This window comes from Periplaneta americana, chromosome 7 (assembly GCF_040183065.1).
Source record: "Periplaneta americana isolate PAMFEO1 chromosome 7, P.americana_PAMFEO1_priV1, whole genome shotgun sequence".
NCBI classification, from domain to species: Eukaryota; Metazoa; Arthropoda; class Insecta; order Blattodea; family Blattidae; genus Periplaneta; species Periplaneta americana.
The window spans coordinates 172,556,433-172,569,776 of NC_091123.1; the positions used below are offsets into that span (position 1 = coordinate 172,556,433).

General features: G+C 35.0%; 1 protein-coding gene and 1 non-coding gene across 7 annotated transcripts in view; one reads left to right on the forward strand and one right to left on the reverse strand.

The window, feature by feature from the left end:
- LOC138703729 (scaffold attachment factor B2-like) overlaps positions 1-13,344 on the reverse strand; it is a 90,518-nt gene that overhangs the window by 19,383 nt on the left and 57,791 nt on the right. For 5 of the 6 annotated variants that reach the window (XM_069831854.1, XM_069831850.1, XM_069831851.1 and 2 more), the window contains exons 14-15: positions 11,579-11,725; positions 6,222-6,334 (exon numbers count right to left, since the gene is read on the reverse strand). In XM_069831854.1, coding sequence (XP_069687955.1) covers positions 6,222-6,334; positions 11,579-11,725 — 260 coding nt within the window. The remainder of the gene's footprint in view (positions 1-6,221; positions 6,335-11,578; positions 11,726-13,344) is intronic. The other variant, XM_069831853.1, reaches the window with a different exon arrangement.
- On the forward strand, positions 5,729-5,800 carry TRNAY-AUA (transfer RNA tyrosine (anticodon AUA)). Its single transcript has one exon. It is a non-coding gene; the product is annotated as a tRNA-Tyr (tRNA).

Consider the following 13,344-nt stretch of genomic DNA (forward strand, 5'->3'; position numbering starts at 1 on the left):
AATTTAAAATTCAAAGCAAATGCTGGGCAATGTCCGATGTGGAAGAACCCTCGGGCTCATTTCACCATCAATAATAGTTTCAGGTCACCACAGGATGCAGCAGGACGTAGTACCATTGACTTGCATACAGACAGCATCATTCTGAGGAAGTTGCAGAACTGTCAGGGGAACAGAGGGACCTTAAACCACACACTAACACATTGAATCCTGCATAACTTAGCACCAAACAGTAAATCATTACACTTACAGGAATGTGGTCATACAGACTTAAGGTATATGTACACCTTTACATACAAAACATTTTGTTTTGCATAATTTTGCTCTATAAAATTTTTATACAATTGAGAATGGTACCAGAAAGAGAATGAAGTGAACAGATGCATTGAAATTATGTCCAAATTGTTTATAAAAATTATTTTGTTTATAATTTTGACATACAACTTGAAACATGATAGCTCATGCAGTTTTTAAGATAGAGCCACAGTTTTTTCACTGTTTTATAGCTAAAACTATTCTTTAGTGCCCTACATAGAGCTATTTTTTATTTTCATTTACATTAATTAAATATTACTATATATGTAACTTATACTAATATTTTATGTTGCATAAATCATGTAAAGATCCATAGATAATTATTAACTACATTAATGCTATTTTACTCATTGTCAGGCACTGGGGGACATTTCAAGCTTCAAAATAACACCAATATCTTCTTGGTATCACCATATTTGACTGAGATATCATTTTTAAAAGAATTAAATATTCTAAAATTACTATTTACAGGAAATCAGCCACAAACTTTCAGAGCCTAGAAGACTCCATCATCATATGTCACCCCTTAAGCAGCTTCATGTCGGTCCAGTTTCAGCTTCTTTCTGCCTCTCAAATACCTCCTCCTTGTTTTAACTTCAGGTGTTGAATGTTTTTTTGGCATTTTTGTCCTTATTTTCCATTGATGCAACAAATCCTGCGATGCTGCTTGTCCCAGGGTTTATGCTCATCCTCCTCAGAATTTTAATTTCTCCTTTTGGACTCTTATTAAAATGACGTACAACATCACTAACACACAAATTTACAGTTTTATGACTAACAGTAAAAGATTATAAATTACTTCATTATGTAAAAACGTGTTTTCAATCTAATGATCATGCCCTGATATCTATGCACCTATTTTGGGACTAGAAAAAAGTTTATTTTACAAGCAATGCTGGATGAGGGGATTGACTGCTACGAGAATCACTCAAGAAGTAATCCACAATATTTATTTAAAAATTACATTTTTATCATGGAGCGCTGCTATTTTCATAGAATGTAGATACATCCTTCAGGAACAATACGTTACTTTTCCACATAATCCCCGCACCTTTCAACTGCCTTACGCCACCTTGGAATGAGGGCCTGTATACCTGCATGATAAAAGTCTGAACCAACACGTCTGAGCTACTCTCTGGCGCCACTCACGGGAACGACTTAAATTAAATTTGAATACAAGGGGGAAGGATGTATCTATGATATCCATAAATTGCAAAGGTTTAGAATAAAAAATAAATTTTAAAAAGTGTTGTGCATTACTTTTGGAGTGATCTTCATAGAAGTGACCGTGGCTGATGACGCATAATTTTGGAAAACCATAAGGCATAAATCGAAAATTCTTATATCAAATTAAAGGGGAGAAAATTCTCTATTAAAATAGTCATATTTTGAAAATTCTAATTTGTCATCATTTTTTTAGTTTTGTGGGTGTACATATACCTTAAGAGAGACTGCGACTGAGTTTTGAAACTTTTAAAGTATTTGATTAATTTCTTTCAATTTCGGCGGGTTTGTTGTGCCTGTACATTTAAATAACAGTACCAAATTTCATCAAGTTGCATTCATTAGTTGCTTAGATATTAATTTTCACTTATTTTAATGATATTAAATTATGCGAAAATTCAAAACATCGTAATGGCTTCAGATTTGTTTTTAAACATCTTCTGTGAAGGACATATTTCATGATACAGAAAATTGTGCATGGATTTTTAAATTAGGTTGAGAACTGGTTGATGAGATAAAACATTTCTTACAAATCATAATTTTTGCTTGATAGTTTTCTTTAATTTTTAGAAGCTAAAAATTTGTATCATGAAAAGCTTGCAGTGAAGAGCTGATTCCAGGCACAGCTTTGTTTATTGCAATATGCTGTTGTTTTCTAACGCCAGGCATTTGACAAAGTCATTTAACCTCTTGAACTCCAATATTTTTCAAAGATATTGTCATGGTCAGCACTGACGGACAGATTTTGAGGTGTTCTGAATCCATTTCTTGATTTGAGTTGCACAATGGAGTGTATTGCAATATACTGAGTATTTGTTTCATGTAAATCGGAGCAAATGGAAGCCACTAGGACAGCCATTGTCAACTGGCCTGCATACTAGTTCAGAGCGCCGAGACGCTGGCTGAGGAGGTAGTAGTGTGCAGTGTGTCGAGCCAAGCCAACGCATCCCATCACAGAAGCGAAGCCAACTTTCTGACCATAATTTACAATGTGTTCTTCGATTGTGTTCTACACGAGCATTGACATTTAACATTGACTAGTTAGTGAGAGAAAAACGAATTAAAAAATCCTGGAAAACCACCAGCGAAAATTATTTTTATCATTTGTTATTTACATGGTAATAAAATAATTTAGGCCTACTTCAGTCTTGTAACAGAAACGATAATATATTTCATATGTTATACATAATAAGAAATAATTGGTTTTGTGATACATAGTGCCAGATAAAAAAATGGATAATTTTATTTTATTGACGACGCTTGAAAAAAGGAATAGGATGACATGATTTAAATATTACTAATGGATTCGATTTGATTAATATTTTGTGACAGTGAAAATGCGTTATAAGTCTGTAAGTTCTCAATTACTTTAATATGAAAAGAAAAACTATTTACTTACAAAACCGTTAAAATATATAATGGAAAAATACAATTGGTTTCTTGTATTAAACTGAAAAGTGGTTTACTTATTACACAGTTCGTCTTAAAATAAATTAAGTACATGCTTCTTCCGTATTTATTTTTATTCTAAGAGACTGATTAAAAGGGTTGAACAAGTAAGCGGACGCTACTGCCATCACCTGACTCCTTCCTCCCCCACCTCCAGCTGCACAGTTGATGTCTAAGGGATAGGACTGAGCAGCGAGCAAACTGTGCCTGCACCATAGTGCACTGAGATGACGACTCCTGCGAACTTTATTATTGACCAAAAACGTAGTTTTGAGAAAACTCCATTTTTAGTGGGTGTGGTAGGTTTAAAAGAGGCATTTTAAAAATGGTCGCCGGATCTTTAAAAGTAGTGGTGGGGGCTAAATATAGAACAATGTTAAACAAAAGTATTAGGTAATTATTATGTAAAAAATAAAATATACCATTTTGGCCAAAAATTCAGTACTAATGTCCCTTAATCATCTCTACGAAAGAGGTGGTAAGCACATTAAGTCTCAGCCTGTGGTGCAAGCCTACAAACCTCTCCTCGGTAGAACAGAGACAGAAAAACCCACATCGAAAATATGAAAATGCTACAAGAAAACCACACAGAACTACAAAAGCAGGACTTGATAAAAAAAAAAAAAAAAAAAAAAAAAGGAATGGTACATCTCCTTACTAGCAGGGTTCAGAAAAACCCGGGTATTTAAAAAAAGACCCAACCCAGTGGGTTTTTATGGGTTTCTTTGGGTTTTTCTCTAATGGGTATTAAATAGTTCAATTTCGTGACTAAGTGATTCAGAACACCAACATATTCTAAGAACTACTTCACGAGCAAAAACTGGTAAATTAAATAAGCAAAGATTGGTAAATTATTATTAAATATTCTTAAGTTGGCAGCCTGCCCTTCCACTACCTTGCTAATATGTTAGATCCAAGATTCAGAGGGGCAAGAATAACTGCAGATCAAGAGGAAAGTGCAGAAAATTGGCTCACAGAGATTCATCCAGAGTGGGTGACAAGTGTTATGTCTTTTAGGATTGCTGATTCTGATTATTTTCCTGCTACTATGTTTTCTAACGCAGTTGTACAACAGTTCAGTCCAAAAAATGGTGGAAAATAATGGAATTGAAAACAACAAAAAAGGGGAACTTGCCAACAGGATTTATTAGCTTTGTGAAAAGTTTAATTTCTTGCCCTGCCAGCACTGCATCCATTGAGAGAATCTTCTCCACCTATGGGCTTGTTTGGTCAAAGTTAAGAAATAAGTTAGGAGAGGAAAAAGCTGAGAAATTAGTGAAGATTTCTACATGTTAAGAAGGACTGAATTGTGATGTAGTTAATATTAATACCATTCTACAATAAAACACCGTGTTGATGAAAGTAATTTTTTCTTTATAATGAAACATTACCTAATTAATAGCTTCTGCTGACAAAATGTTATAGTAAATAAATATGATGCATCTTTTTGTAATATTTTGTATGTTGATTAAATTACGAGAAATAAATATATGGGTTTTTTTGGGTTTTATTGAAGGGTTTTTTTTTTAAAAAAACCCATATGGTTTTTTTGGGTCGGGTTAAATTACAACAACCCTGCTTACTACGTACATACTATATGAATTCCTCAACTCAGAATCATCCTGGTACCCACAACTATCTATTCCGGTTTGAAAACTATTTTAACCACTCTATATGTGACAAAATTGATTTTCGAGTACAGATAATATGTTTGCTCCTTTATATATTCGAATCAACTTGCTGAATTTTATGAAAAATTACACCTAGTAGTCAAAACAAAACTTTACATTCTTGTGACATTTATACCAGAAGTATAATGAGCCTTACAAGCATAATTTGATAAAAGTCACATAACTTCATTCTGAAAATTTCATAACAAGGCTATAAATATGAAGCCAAAATGTTGTTGTTGTCTAGTGCCTTGCATCTGGCAATGAAGCCATGAAATGTGAAAATGTTTAATTTTTTAATGCAAATTAGTAATAGTACATTATGCAACGAGCCTATAATGATAGTAATTAAGACGCGAGTATATTTATGAAACGAGCACAAGCGAGTTTCATAATTTTCATATGAGCGTCTTAATTACCATTATAGGCAAGTTTCATACGACTTTTTATGCTCGACCATATTTCTAACTTGAAATTATTCATAAGTATTCATGTTATTCTTATCTGACTGGGGAGCGGAACTGACCTTGTGCAATATCTCGTAAATTGTGAGATGTGTGCAGACGCAAAAGTATTGATTTTTTTCCGAGAAACAAATGTCCACATTGACCTTGATATGATCTAGAGAGTAAAATAAACATTAATCTTGATATAACCTTGAAATTGATTTAGAATTGAAAAACGAGATGACAAATTGAATTTATTTGAATATTATTTACAATTAACGCTAATTATTATAGTAACAGAACATAACCTTCTGCGACAGTATTGGATTTCCAGCCTGCGTGACATTTTGCTAGTTGTCTTTCGATTGTATATCCGAGAATAATCGAAAACCTGAACTTTAATGAATAGGATGAAAGAGTAATGGAACGGAGAAAAATTCTCTCCGGCGCCGGGATTTGAACCCGGGTTTTCAGCTCTACGTGCTGATGCTTTATCCACTAAGCACATGTGTGGACTTCGGTCCTGCGTTCATAGACATCTATGACGTAGTGCAGAGGGCGGCCACTAGAGGGAACCCAAGAGTTGGAGCTTAGTCTGAGATGATTCTAACCGGCGTCGGGGTTGTATCCGGTGTGGCTTAGTGGATAAAGCATCAGCACATAGAGCTGAAAACCCGGGTTCAAATCCCGGCGCCGGAGAGAATTTTTCTCCGTTCCATTACTCTTTCATCGTATGATGACGCAGAATATCTGCATGGAAATATCATATGTACTTCGGTACATTAAAATAATATATATTTAATGAATAGGTATACTTTAATGACATGCATTGAAGGACTGCTACCAGGCGTATAATTACTACATTTCGGCATGGTCGAGCATAAAATATGTATTAATATAGCTTCAGAATTTTAAGATTTAGTAAAATCCCCTCCCCCTTACCCCTCCATTTCTTTCTTTCTCTCTCTCCTCTCTCCTTTACACTAGCAGTGTACCTTTTAATTGTCCCTATTATCAATTATGTATGTCTCCATACATAATTTCATTGGAAACAAAACTTTTCAAACAATTCAAGTGAAGTGACGATTTCGCAACTGTAAATATTTTCTATGTAACCCACCTTTGCCTGATTCAGGGTATCTTTCCCTTGTGTGTCGCACAACAACTTTACTGCGGTGATCACCCTCAGGTCTACGTTCATCACGTACTCTAAAACTTGGCCCTCGCTCAAACCTGAAACAAAGAGCACCCTAGTTCAGGTACAACATACAAGCATTTCAATGCTACTGGTAGTTTGTCTCCAAAACGAAATTTATACTAAGTATTTATTTAATTTTTAATACAAAAACATGCACAGACAAAATACCTCACCTTGACTGCTTACAAAAATTGAACCTGAACACATAAGTACACAGACCTCCAAAACAGTCTTGATTTGTTTGACCAATTGAAAAATCACCAACAGGTAAAAATAATACATTACTCTATACTCTCACATTTGATGCTCAATATGTGTGTCTGTACAATGTCTAGATGTTTGACAACTAAGCCATTAGTCTTCTTTCATTCCAACACTTTTGCACTAAGGCAGACATCTCAATAGGGCCTTCTCAGAGCAGTTCCTCCTCTTTCTCTTTTCTAATGTAAGAGTGGAACAAGATGCGGGAGCAGTTTGTGTATCTCCAGATGACGTCATTGACTGCAACGTTTGAATAGATATCTGCAACCGCTACGATGTTGTGTCCATCTCCGAGGAAAGGATGTCCTTATTACCGCAAATGTATGAAGAAATAAAAGCTTTCATAGGGAAAGCGAAATTGTGGGAGTCGCAAGTCTCAGTGGGGTAACTGTTACCACTTTATTAATCTAAAATTTATTGTTACCCAATTTGAATCAAGACCAGTGTAACAAATATAATGATGTACTGAAGGACTTGAGAAAAGAATTTGAGACTAGATTTAAGATTTGAATAGTTCTAATTTAAAATAATTGTTTATGAATTTCTAAGATGTTTTGGTTATTTTTAATTATTAAAAACATTACGAAACATATTTAACTATTATTGTAATTAATATATTGATATTGGCATATCATAAGAATACGTACTTTAACAAGTAACAAGTTTAATTGTAATTTTATTATAATTATTTAACTGAATTTTATTTAATTAAATATAGTATAAACTAAAAAACAAAGAGCGATACCAAACGCCATTTACAAGAAATGAAGTATTGTTGTTTAGTCAACTGTCCTAAAACAGGCCTGAACCTCACAAGTGATACCAACAAGGCACCACTTATGAAGAAACTAGGCCAGGAGATAATGGGATAGGGTGCCAGTTCCTTGTGCCTAAATAATTACGTAACATGTATGGTTCTTCATGCTTCAGATGTCTTCTTTTTACTCATTGATATATTAGGAAATAAATGTATTATTATTATTGTTATTATTATTACTGCAAACTATTTAAGAAATTCCTTCCGAAAACAACCGTCTATTGTGACAGTACAACTCAAAAGTGCAGCTTTGTGGCATTTCTCCCGCGACAGTTACAACAACTTAGCTCGCTCATGCTTGTAACATAATCAACGATCGGCTATCTCCGGGTATTGCGCTTATCTCTTCAGCTGACTACGCTATCTACATTTGCTCTCTGTAACAACTTTTATGCGTTGGCCTTGAGACGCCTGCACTAAGGTATCTTTTTCCTTTATAGCTGCATATCATTTCTTCATTGGTGTTACATAGGATGCAGGAAAGTGTATTGAATACTTCTATTCTATGCAGATGTCTTGATAAACAGTCATGGCCTGTCACCACTCTAAACAAAGCGGCAGCAGATTTTCGTTGTGCTTGTAAATTTTCTTCGCAATTTCTTATTTTTTTCATGATTTGCCTTTATTTTCTCCTCTATCTCTTTTTTTCTGGGTGAAGTGAAATTTGTTTTCGATGATTTGTTTTATAGAATGGAAAGAAAATGCCTGGCCTCGTTTCTATATTATAGTTGAACCTCTTTTTTGTCAGAGCATCTGCTATTTCATTTCCATGTACAGTAGAACTCTTTTATAACGACATCCAAGGGACTTTAAAAATTATGTTGTTATAAACAAGTGTTGTAACCAAGTTTCATATTATCAATCTAGTGAGGTGGAAAATTAAAAATAACGAACTTAATTAAGCTTATTTTAGATTTATGTACGGTATTCACTTTTAAGCCTACCATGAACGTAATAAAATACACGTACAATTATAAATCCAATATTCTGTATTAAAACAGTTTGTTCAATACTCACCAAACTTCGTTACTTAGGAGTCAAGTAATCAGTCATTTTACTCTATTGCCTCCTATTTGCCCAAAAACACACTTTCTAAATTACGCTCTATATTCATTATTTCAGTTACAATTTCACTGCTCCTTCCCCTAGCTTCGATCTAGTCTGTTCAAATGCAGCAACAATTTTATCCTTGCTCTTCCAAATCGTTTGAACTCTGCAATTAACTAGGCCAAACTCACGACACACGTCAGCTTTTTTTCAATTCCATTCTCAATTTGATGAATAACTTTAACTTTTTCTTCCAACGTTAAAACTTTTCTTTTAGTGGCCATACTGCGCTAAAATGCATGCACTTAGTGAAAACTACCTGGCCGAAACTGATCGTACGCAAGTGCCGTTAATATGGCATGAATTCGGGGAGGGTTAAAGGAAATCTGCCTCCATTTCAGATGTCTATGATAGAAGGGGACAATAAATAATTCGCCAGATTTCAACAAAATATTTCTTAAAATACTTTGGTTCTTAGACAATCTTATTCTAAGCTGAGGTTGAAAATGCGAGGTAGACGCATATACGTTTGTCGTATTAAGCAAGGTAGAAAAGCATATGTCTTATGGGGAATTAGTTGGGACCACAGAATATTTGACATTATAGGCGAGGTGTCGTACAAAACGAGGTCGCTATAACCAAGTTCTACTGTATATTGAAATGTAAGAGAATCCAATGTATAGTAATGATCTTTTTTAAACTGACCAAATGATATATCATTTTTCTAAATTCATGGCCCTCAACACTTTCTGAAGTTGTTGCTTGTATGGAGGGGCACGAATCTGATAGAATTACAACTTTCTGAAATTTATTTATTCTGTGTAACAGATTTTATAAAGCTGTTATTCCTACATCAAAAGTTACTGAATATGGACAAAATGTTTACCCTCAATTATCATTAAGACAAAGTGTCCTCCATGTATGATCTTAACACAGGTGGAGGCAAGTGATCAGCTTCACGTTCTCTTTCACCTCAGACTTAGTTTACAGATTGACTAGGAGGCAGTTGAGTCTCCTCAGACCTACCTTGAAAGTGGTTATATGCATGAATTGGTAACGCCAATTTCTCTCTCTCTTTTTTTTAAATCAAATGTCGAGTTACCGGTAACTTATTCCATCAATTCACAAAGCATGATAAAGAACTTTCAATAATACAACCAAACTAGCTAGTTAAAATTACTGTAAACTTTCAGAACATGATAACTAAGAAAATTCGTATTTAGTGCTAACTTTCACTTTCTTAGAAACTGTATGCTTATTTAACCACTGACATTTTCAATAATAATCATAATCAAAAATTATGAATTCAATTGTGTGTCATAAAGAGCACAGATTACAAGGTCTCTCTTCTCTGGATATAAAAAGAAACTTAAGTGTTCTTATTAGCTTCCTGTGCTTTTTTTATGTTGATTGAATTTCAGCCATTAACACCTGTCGAAAAAGAGACACGGTGCGATCTTGAAATGCTTAAATCACGAGCTTCCAAATGCTCCAATTTCCACTGCAACACCGTCATTTCAGCTGATATATCAACAATTAACTTGTTAAATAAACTAAAAACTTCTAGGATAACTAGATCACTAACAAGAATTCAGACATGCCATAATCATTTGTGCTGCTCAATGCAATCACAATATAGTGTGTCTATGTTATAAGCTATGAAATCAGGTAAGATTACATTATTTAAATTGAAAATTAAAAACAATGTTACAATAATAATAATAATAATAATAATAATAATAATAATAATACTTACTTACAAATGGCTTTTAAGGAACCCGAAAGTTCATTGCCGCCCTCACATAAGCCCGCCAGTGGTCCCTATCCTGTGCAAGATTAATCCAGTCTCTATCATCATACCCCACCTCCCTCAAATCCATTTTAATATTATCCTCCCATCTACGTCTCGGCCTCCCTAAAGGTCTTTTTCCCTCCGGTCTCCCAACTAACACTCTATATGCATTTCTGGATTCGCCCATACGTGCTACATGCCCTGCCCATCTCAAACGTCTGGATTTAATGTTCCTAATTATGTCAGGTGAAGAATACAATGCGTGCAGTTCTGTGTTGTGTAACTTTCTCCATTCTCCTGTAACTTCATCCCGCTTAGCCCCAAATATTTTCCTAAGCACCTTATTCTCAAACACCATGAACCTATGTTCCTCTCTCAGAGTGAGAGTCCAAGTTTCACAACCATACAGAAGAACCGGTAATATAACTGTTTTATAAATTCTAACTTTCAGATTTTTGGACAGCAGACTGGATGATAAGAGCTTCTCAACCGAACAATAACACGCATTTCCCATATTTATTCTGTGTTTAATTTCCTCCCGAGTGTCATTTATATTTGTTACTGTTGCTCCAAGATATTTGAATTTTTCCACCTCTTCGAAGGATAAATCTCCAATTTTTATATTTCCATTTCGTACAATATTCTGGTCACGAGACATAATCATATACTTTGTCTTTTCGGGATTTACTTCCAAACCGATCGCTTTACTTGCTTCAAGTAAAATTTCCGTGTTTTCCCTAATCGTTTGTGTATTTTCTCCTAACATATTCACGTCATCCGCATAGACAAGAAGCTGATGTAACCCGTTCAATTCCAAACCCTGCCTGTTATCCTGAACTTTCCTAATGGCATATTCTAGAGCGAAGTTAAAAAGTAAAGGTGATAGTGCATCTCCCTGCTTTAGCCCGCAGTGAATTGGAAAAGCATCAGATAGAAACTGACCTATACGGACTCTGCTGTATGTTTCACTGAGACACATTTTAATTAATCGAACTAGTTTCTTGGGAATACCAAATTCAATAAGAATATCATATAATACTTCTCTCTTAACCGAGTCATACGCCTTTTTGAAATCTATGAATAACTGATGTACTGTACCCTTATACTCCCATTTTTTCTCCATTATCTGTCGAATACAAAAAATCTGATCAATAGTCGATCTATTAAGCCGAAAACCGCACTGATGATCCCCAATAATTTCATCTACATACGGAGTTAATCTTCTCAAAAGAATATAATAATAATAATAATAATAATAATAATAATAATAATAATAATTCTATAAAATTCAGCAAATGTAGTGCTCCTAAATATCCACAGCATGACTACACAGTAAACACAAACACTACAACCAACTCATACCAGTCCTCATTTTGGTACCTTGCTCCATCATCAAAACGTCCTGGTCCATCATACCGTCTATCAGCTGCCACACGTTTTCTGTCTTCTGGATATGTCTCTCGAGTGTCACTTGAGGGACGTTTCACAGAGCGACGCGACTCTTCAAATCTGGAGAGAAATAATAATAATAATTTACCTTAACTTTCATTCATTGGATTTTTGTTTCTGAAATTACTGCATAAGGCATCTACATCACTAACAAAATATAATAATAATAATAATAATAATAATAATAATAATAACAACAATAATAATATAGTGTGTTAGTTGGGAGGCCGGAGGGAAAAAGACCTTTGGGGAGGCCGAGACGTAGATGGGAGGATAATATTAAAATGGATTTGAGGGAGGTGGGATATGATGATAGAGACTGGATTAATATTTCACAGGATAGGGACCGATGGCGGGCTTATGTGAGGGTGGTAATGAGCCTGTGGGTTCCTTAAAAGCCATTTGTAAGAAGAAGAAGAAGAAGAGGAGGAGGAGGCGGCGGCGGGGGTGGTGGTGGTGGTGGTGGTAGTAGCAGCAGCAGCAGCAGCAGCAGCAGCAGCAGCAGCAGCAGCAGCAGCAGTAGTAGTAGTAGTAGTAAATCTTTTCAAAAGAATATTGGACAAAATTTTGTACGACGTCAACTAACGTGATATTCCTCGAAAGTTATTACAGTTATGGCCGGTTTCACCAAGCTTCTTTAAATCAGCACAAACGACTTGTCAACAAATGGATCGTTTAATTTTAACGGAATCTTTAAAAGTTGACTATTTCACCAAGCCTCGTATCTTTAAAATTAACAGGCGTTTACTAACGAGGGGATTTTGTACTTGTATCTTGCATGTTTTGTTTTTCATACGACCATGGCTTCGAAATCGCGAATTTCATTGGTTACATATGATCATGGCTGACTTTGTTTGGCATGAAGAAACAATCATAGGCAAACGGGTAAGAGGCAGTAATTTTAAGAACATCTTCCTAAATACAGTATGTTGTCATACCGCAATTAAAAAAAAAAGACAGCTGCTTCCAAATGTAAATAATAGGAATGTAGAGCAGTTAAATTGTAGCTTCTAAAGGAAATCTGAGAAAATTTAGCGGACTACAAGGTCGACAGCTTAAAAATTGATGCCACAATTAATTATATACAAAGCATTCTAAGCAGTTATATTAGGCCTAAATTTAGGACGGGAAATCGCCTCTTCCATAAATTGCATACTACTTTTCCACTGTATTTCATGCAGATTTATTAGTACCCTGTAACAATTTTGCCATGCTTGTGTGGCAGGATTCAGGAGAGATGTCATTAAATTGGATTTTAAGGGGTATCCATTGTCTCCTAAAAGAAAATCTCTTTGCACCCTTTTCATTTAAAAGGCATCCTCCTTTGGAATGTTGTGCTATCCGTGTAGACCGTAACATTATCTTAAACCGAGAAGAATCTGTTGGATAGGCGTTAAGTGGGTGATTCCTATCTGTCGTATTCTAACCTATTAAAATTTCAATAAACTAGCGCTGAGGTAGTTCTGAGGTAAAAGTGAAAATCGTTGAACTTATAAGGGATTTTTTTGTGGTAATGCAGTTGATCGTATATGCAAGGCATAACAAAAAATTAAACTAATCAAACATAACCTGTCACAGATTCGTATGTGCAAGGTGTATAAGCAGAGTACGAAGGAAACTACCTCAGCGCTAGTTTAGCCACAATTTTTCTATGCGGAGCGTTACATAGGCCTATGAAA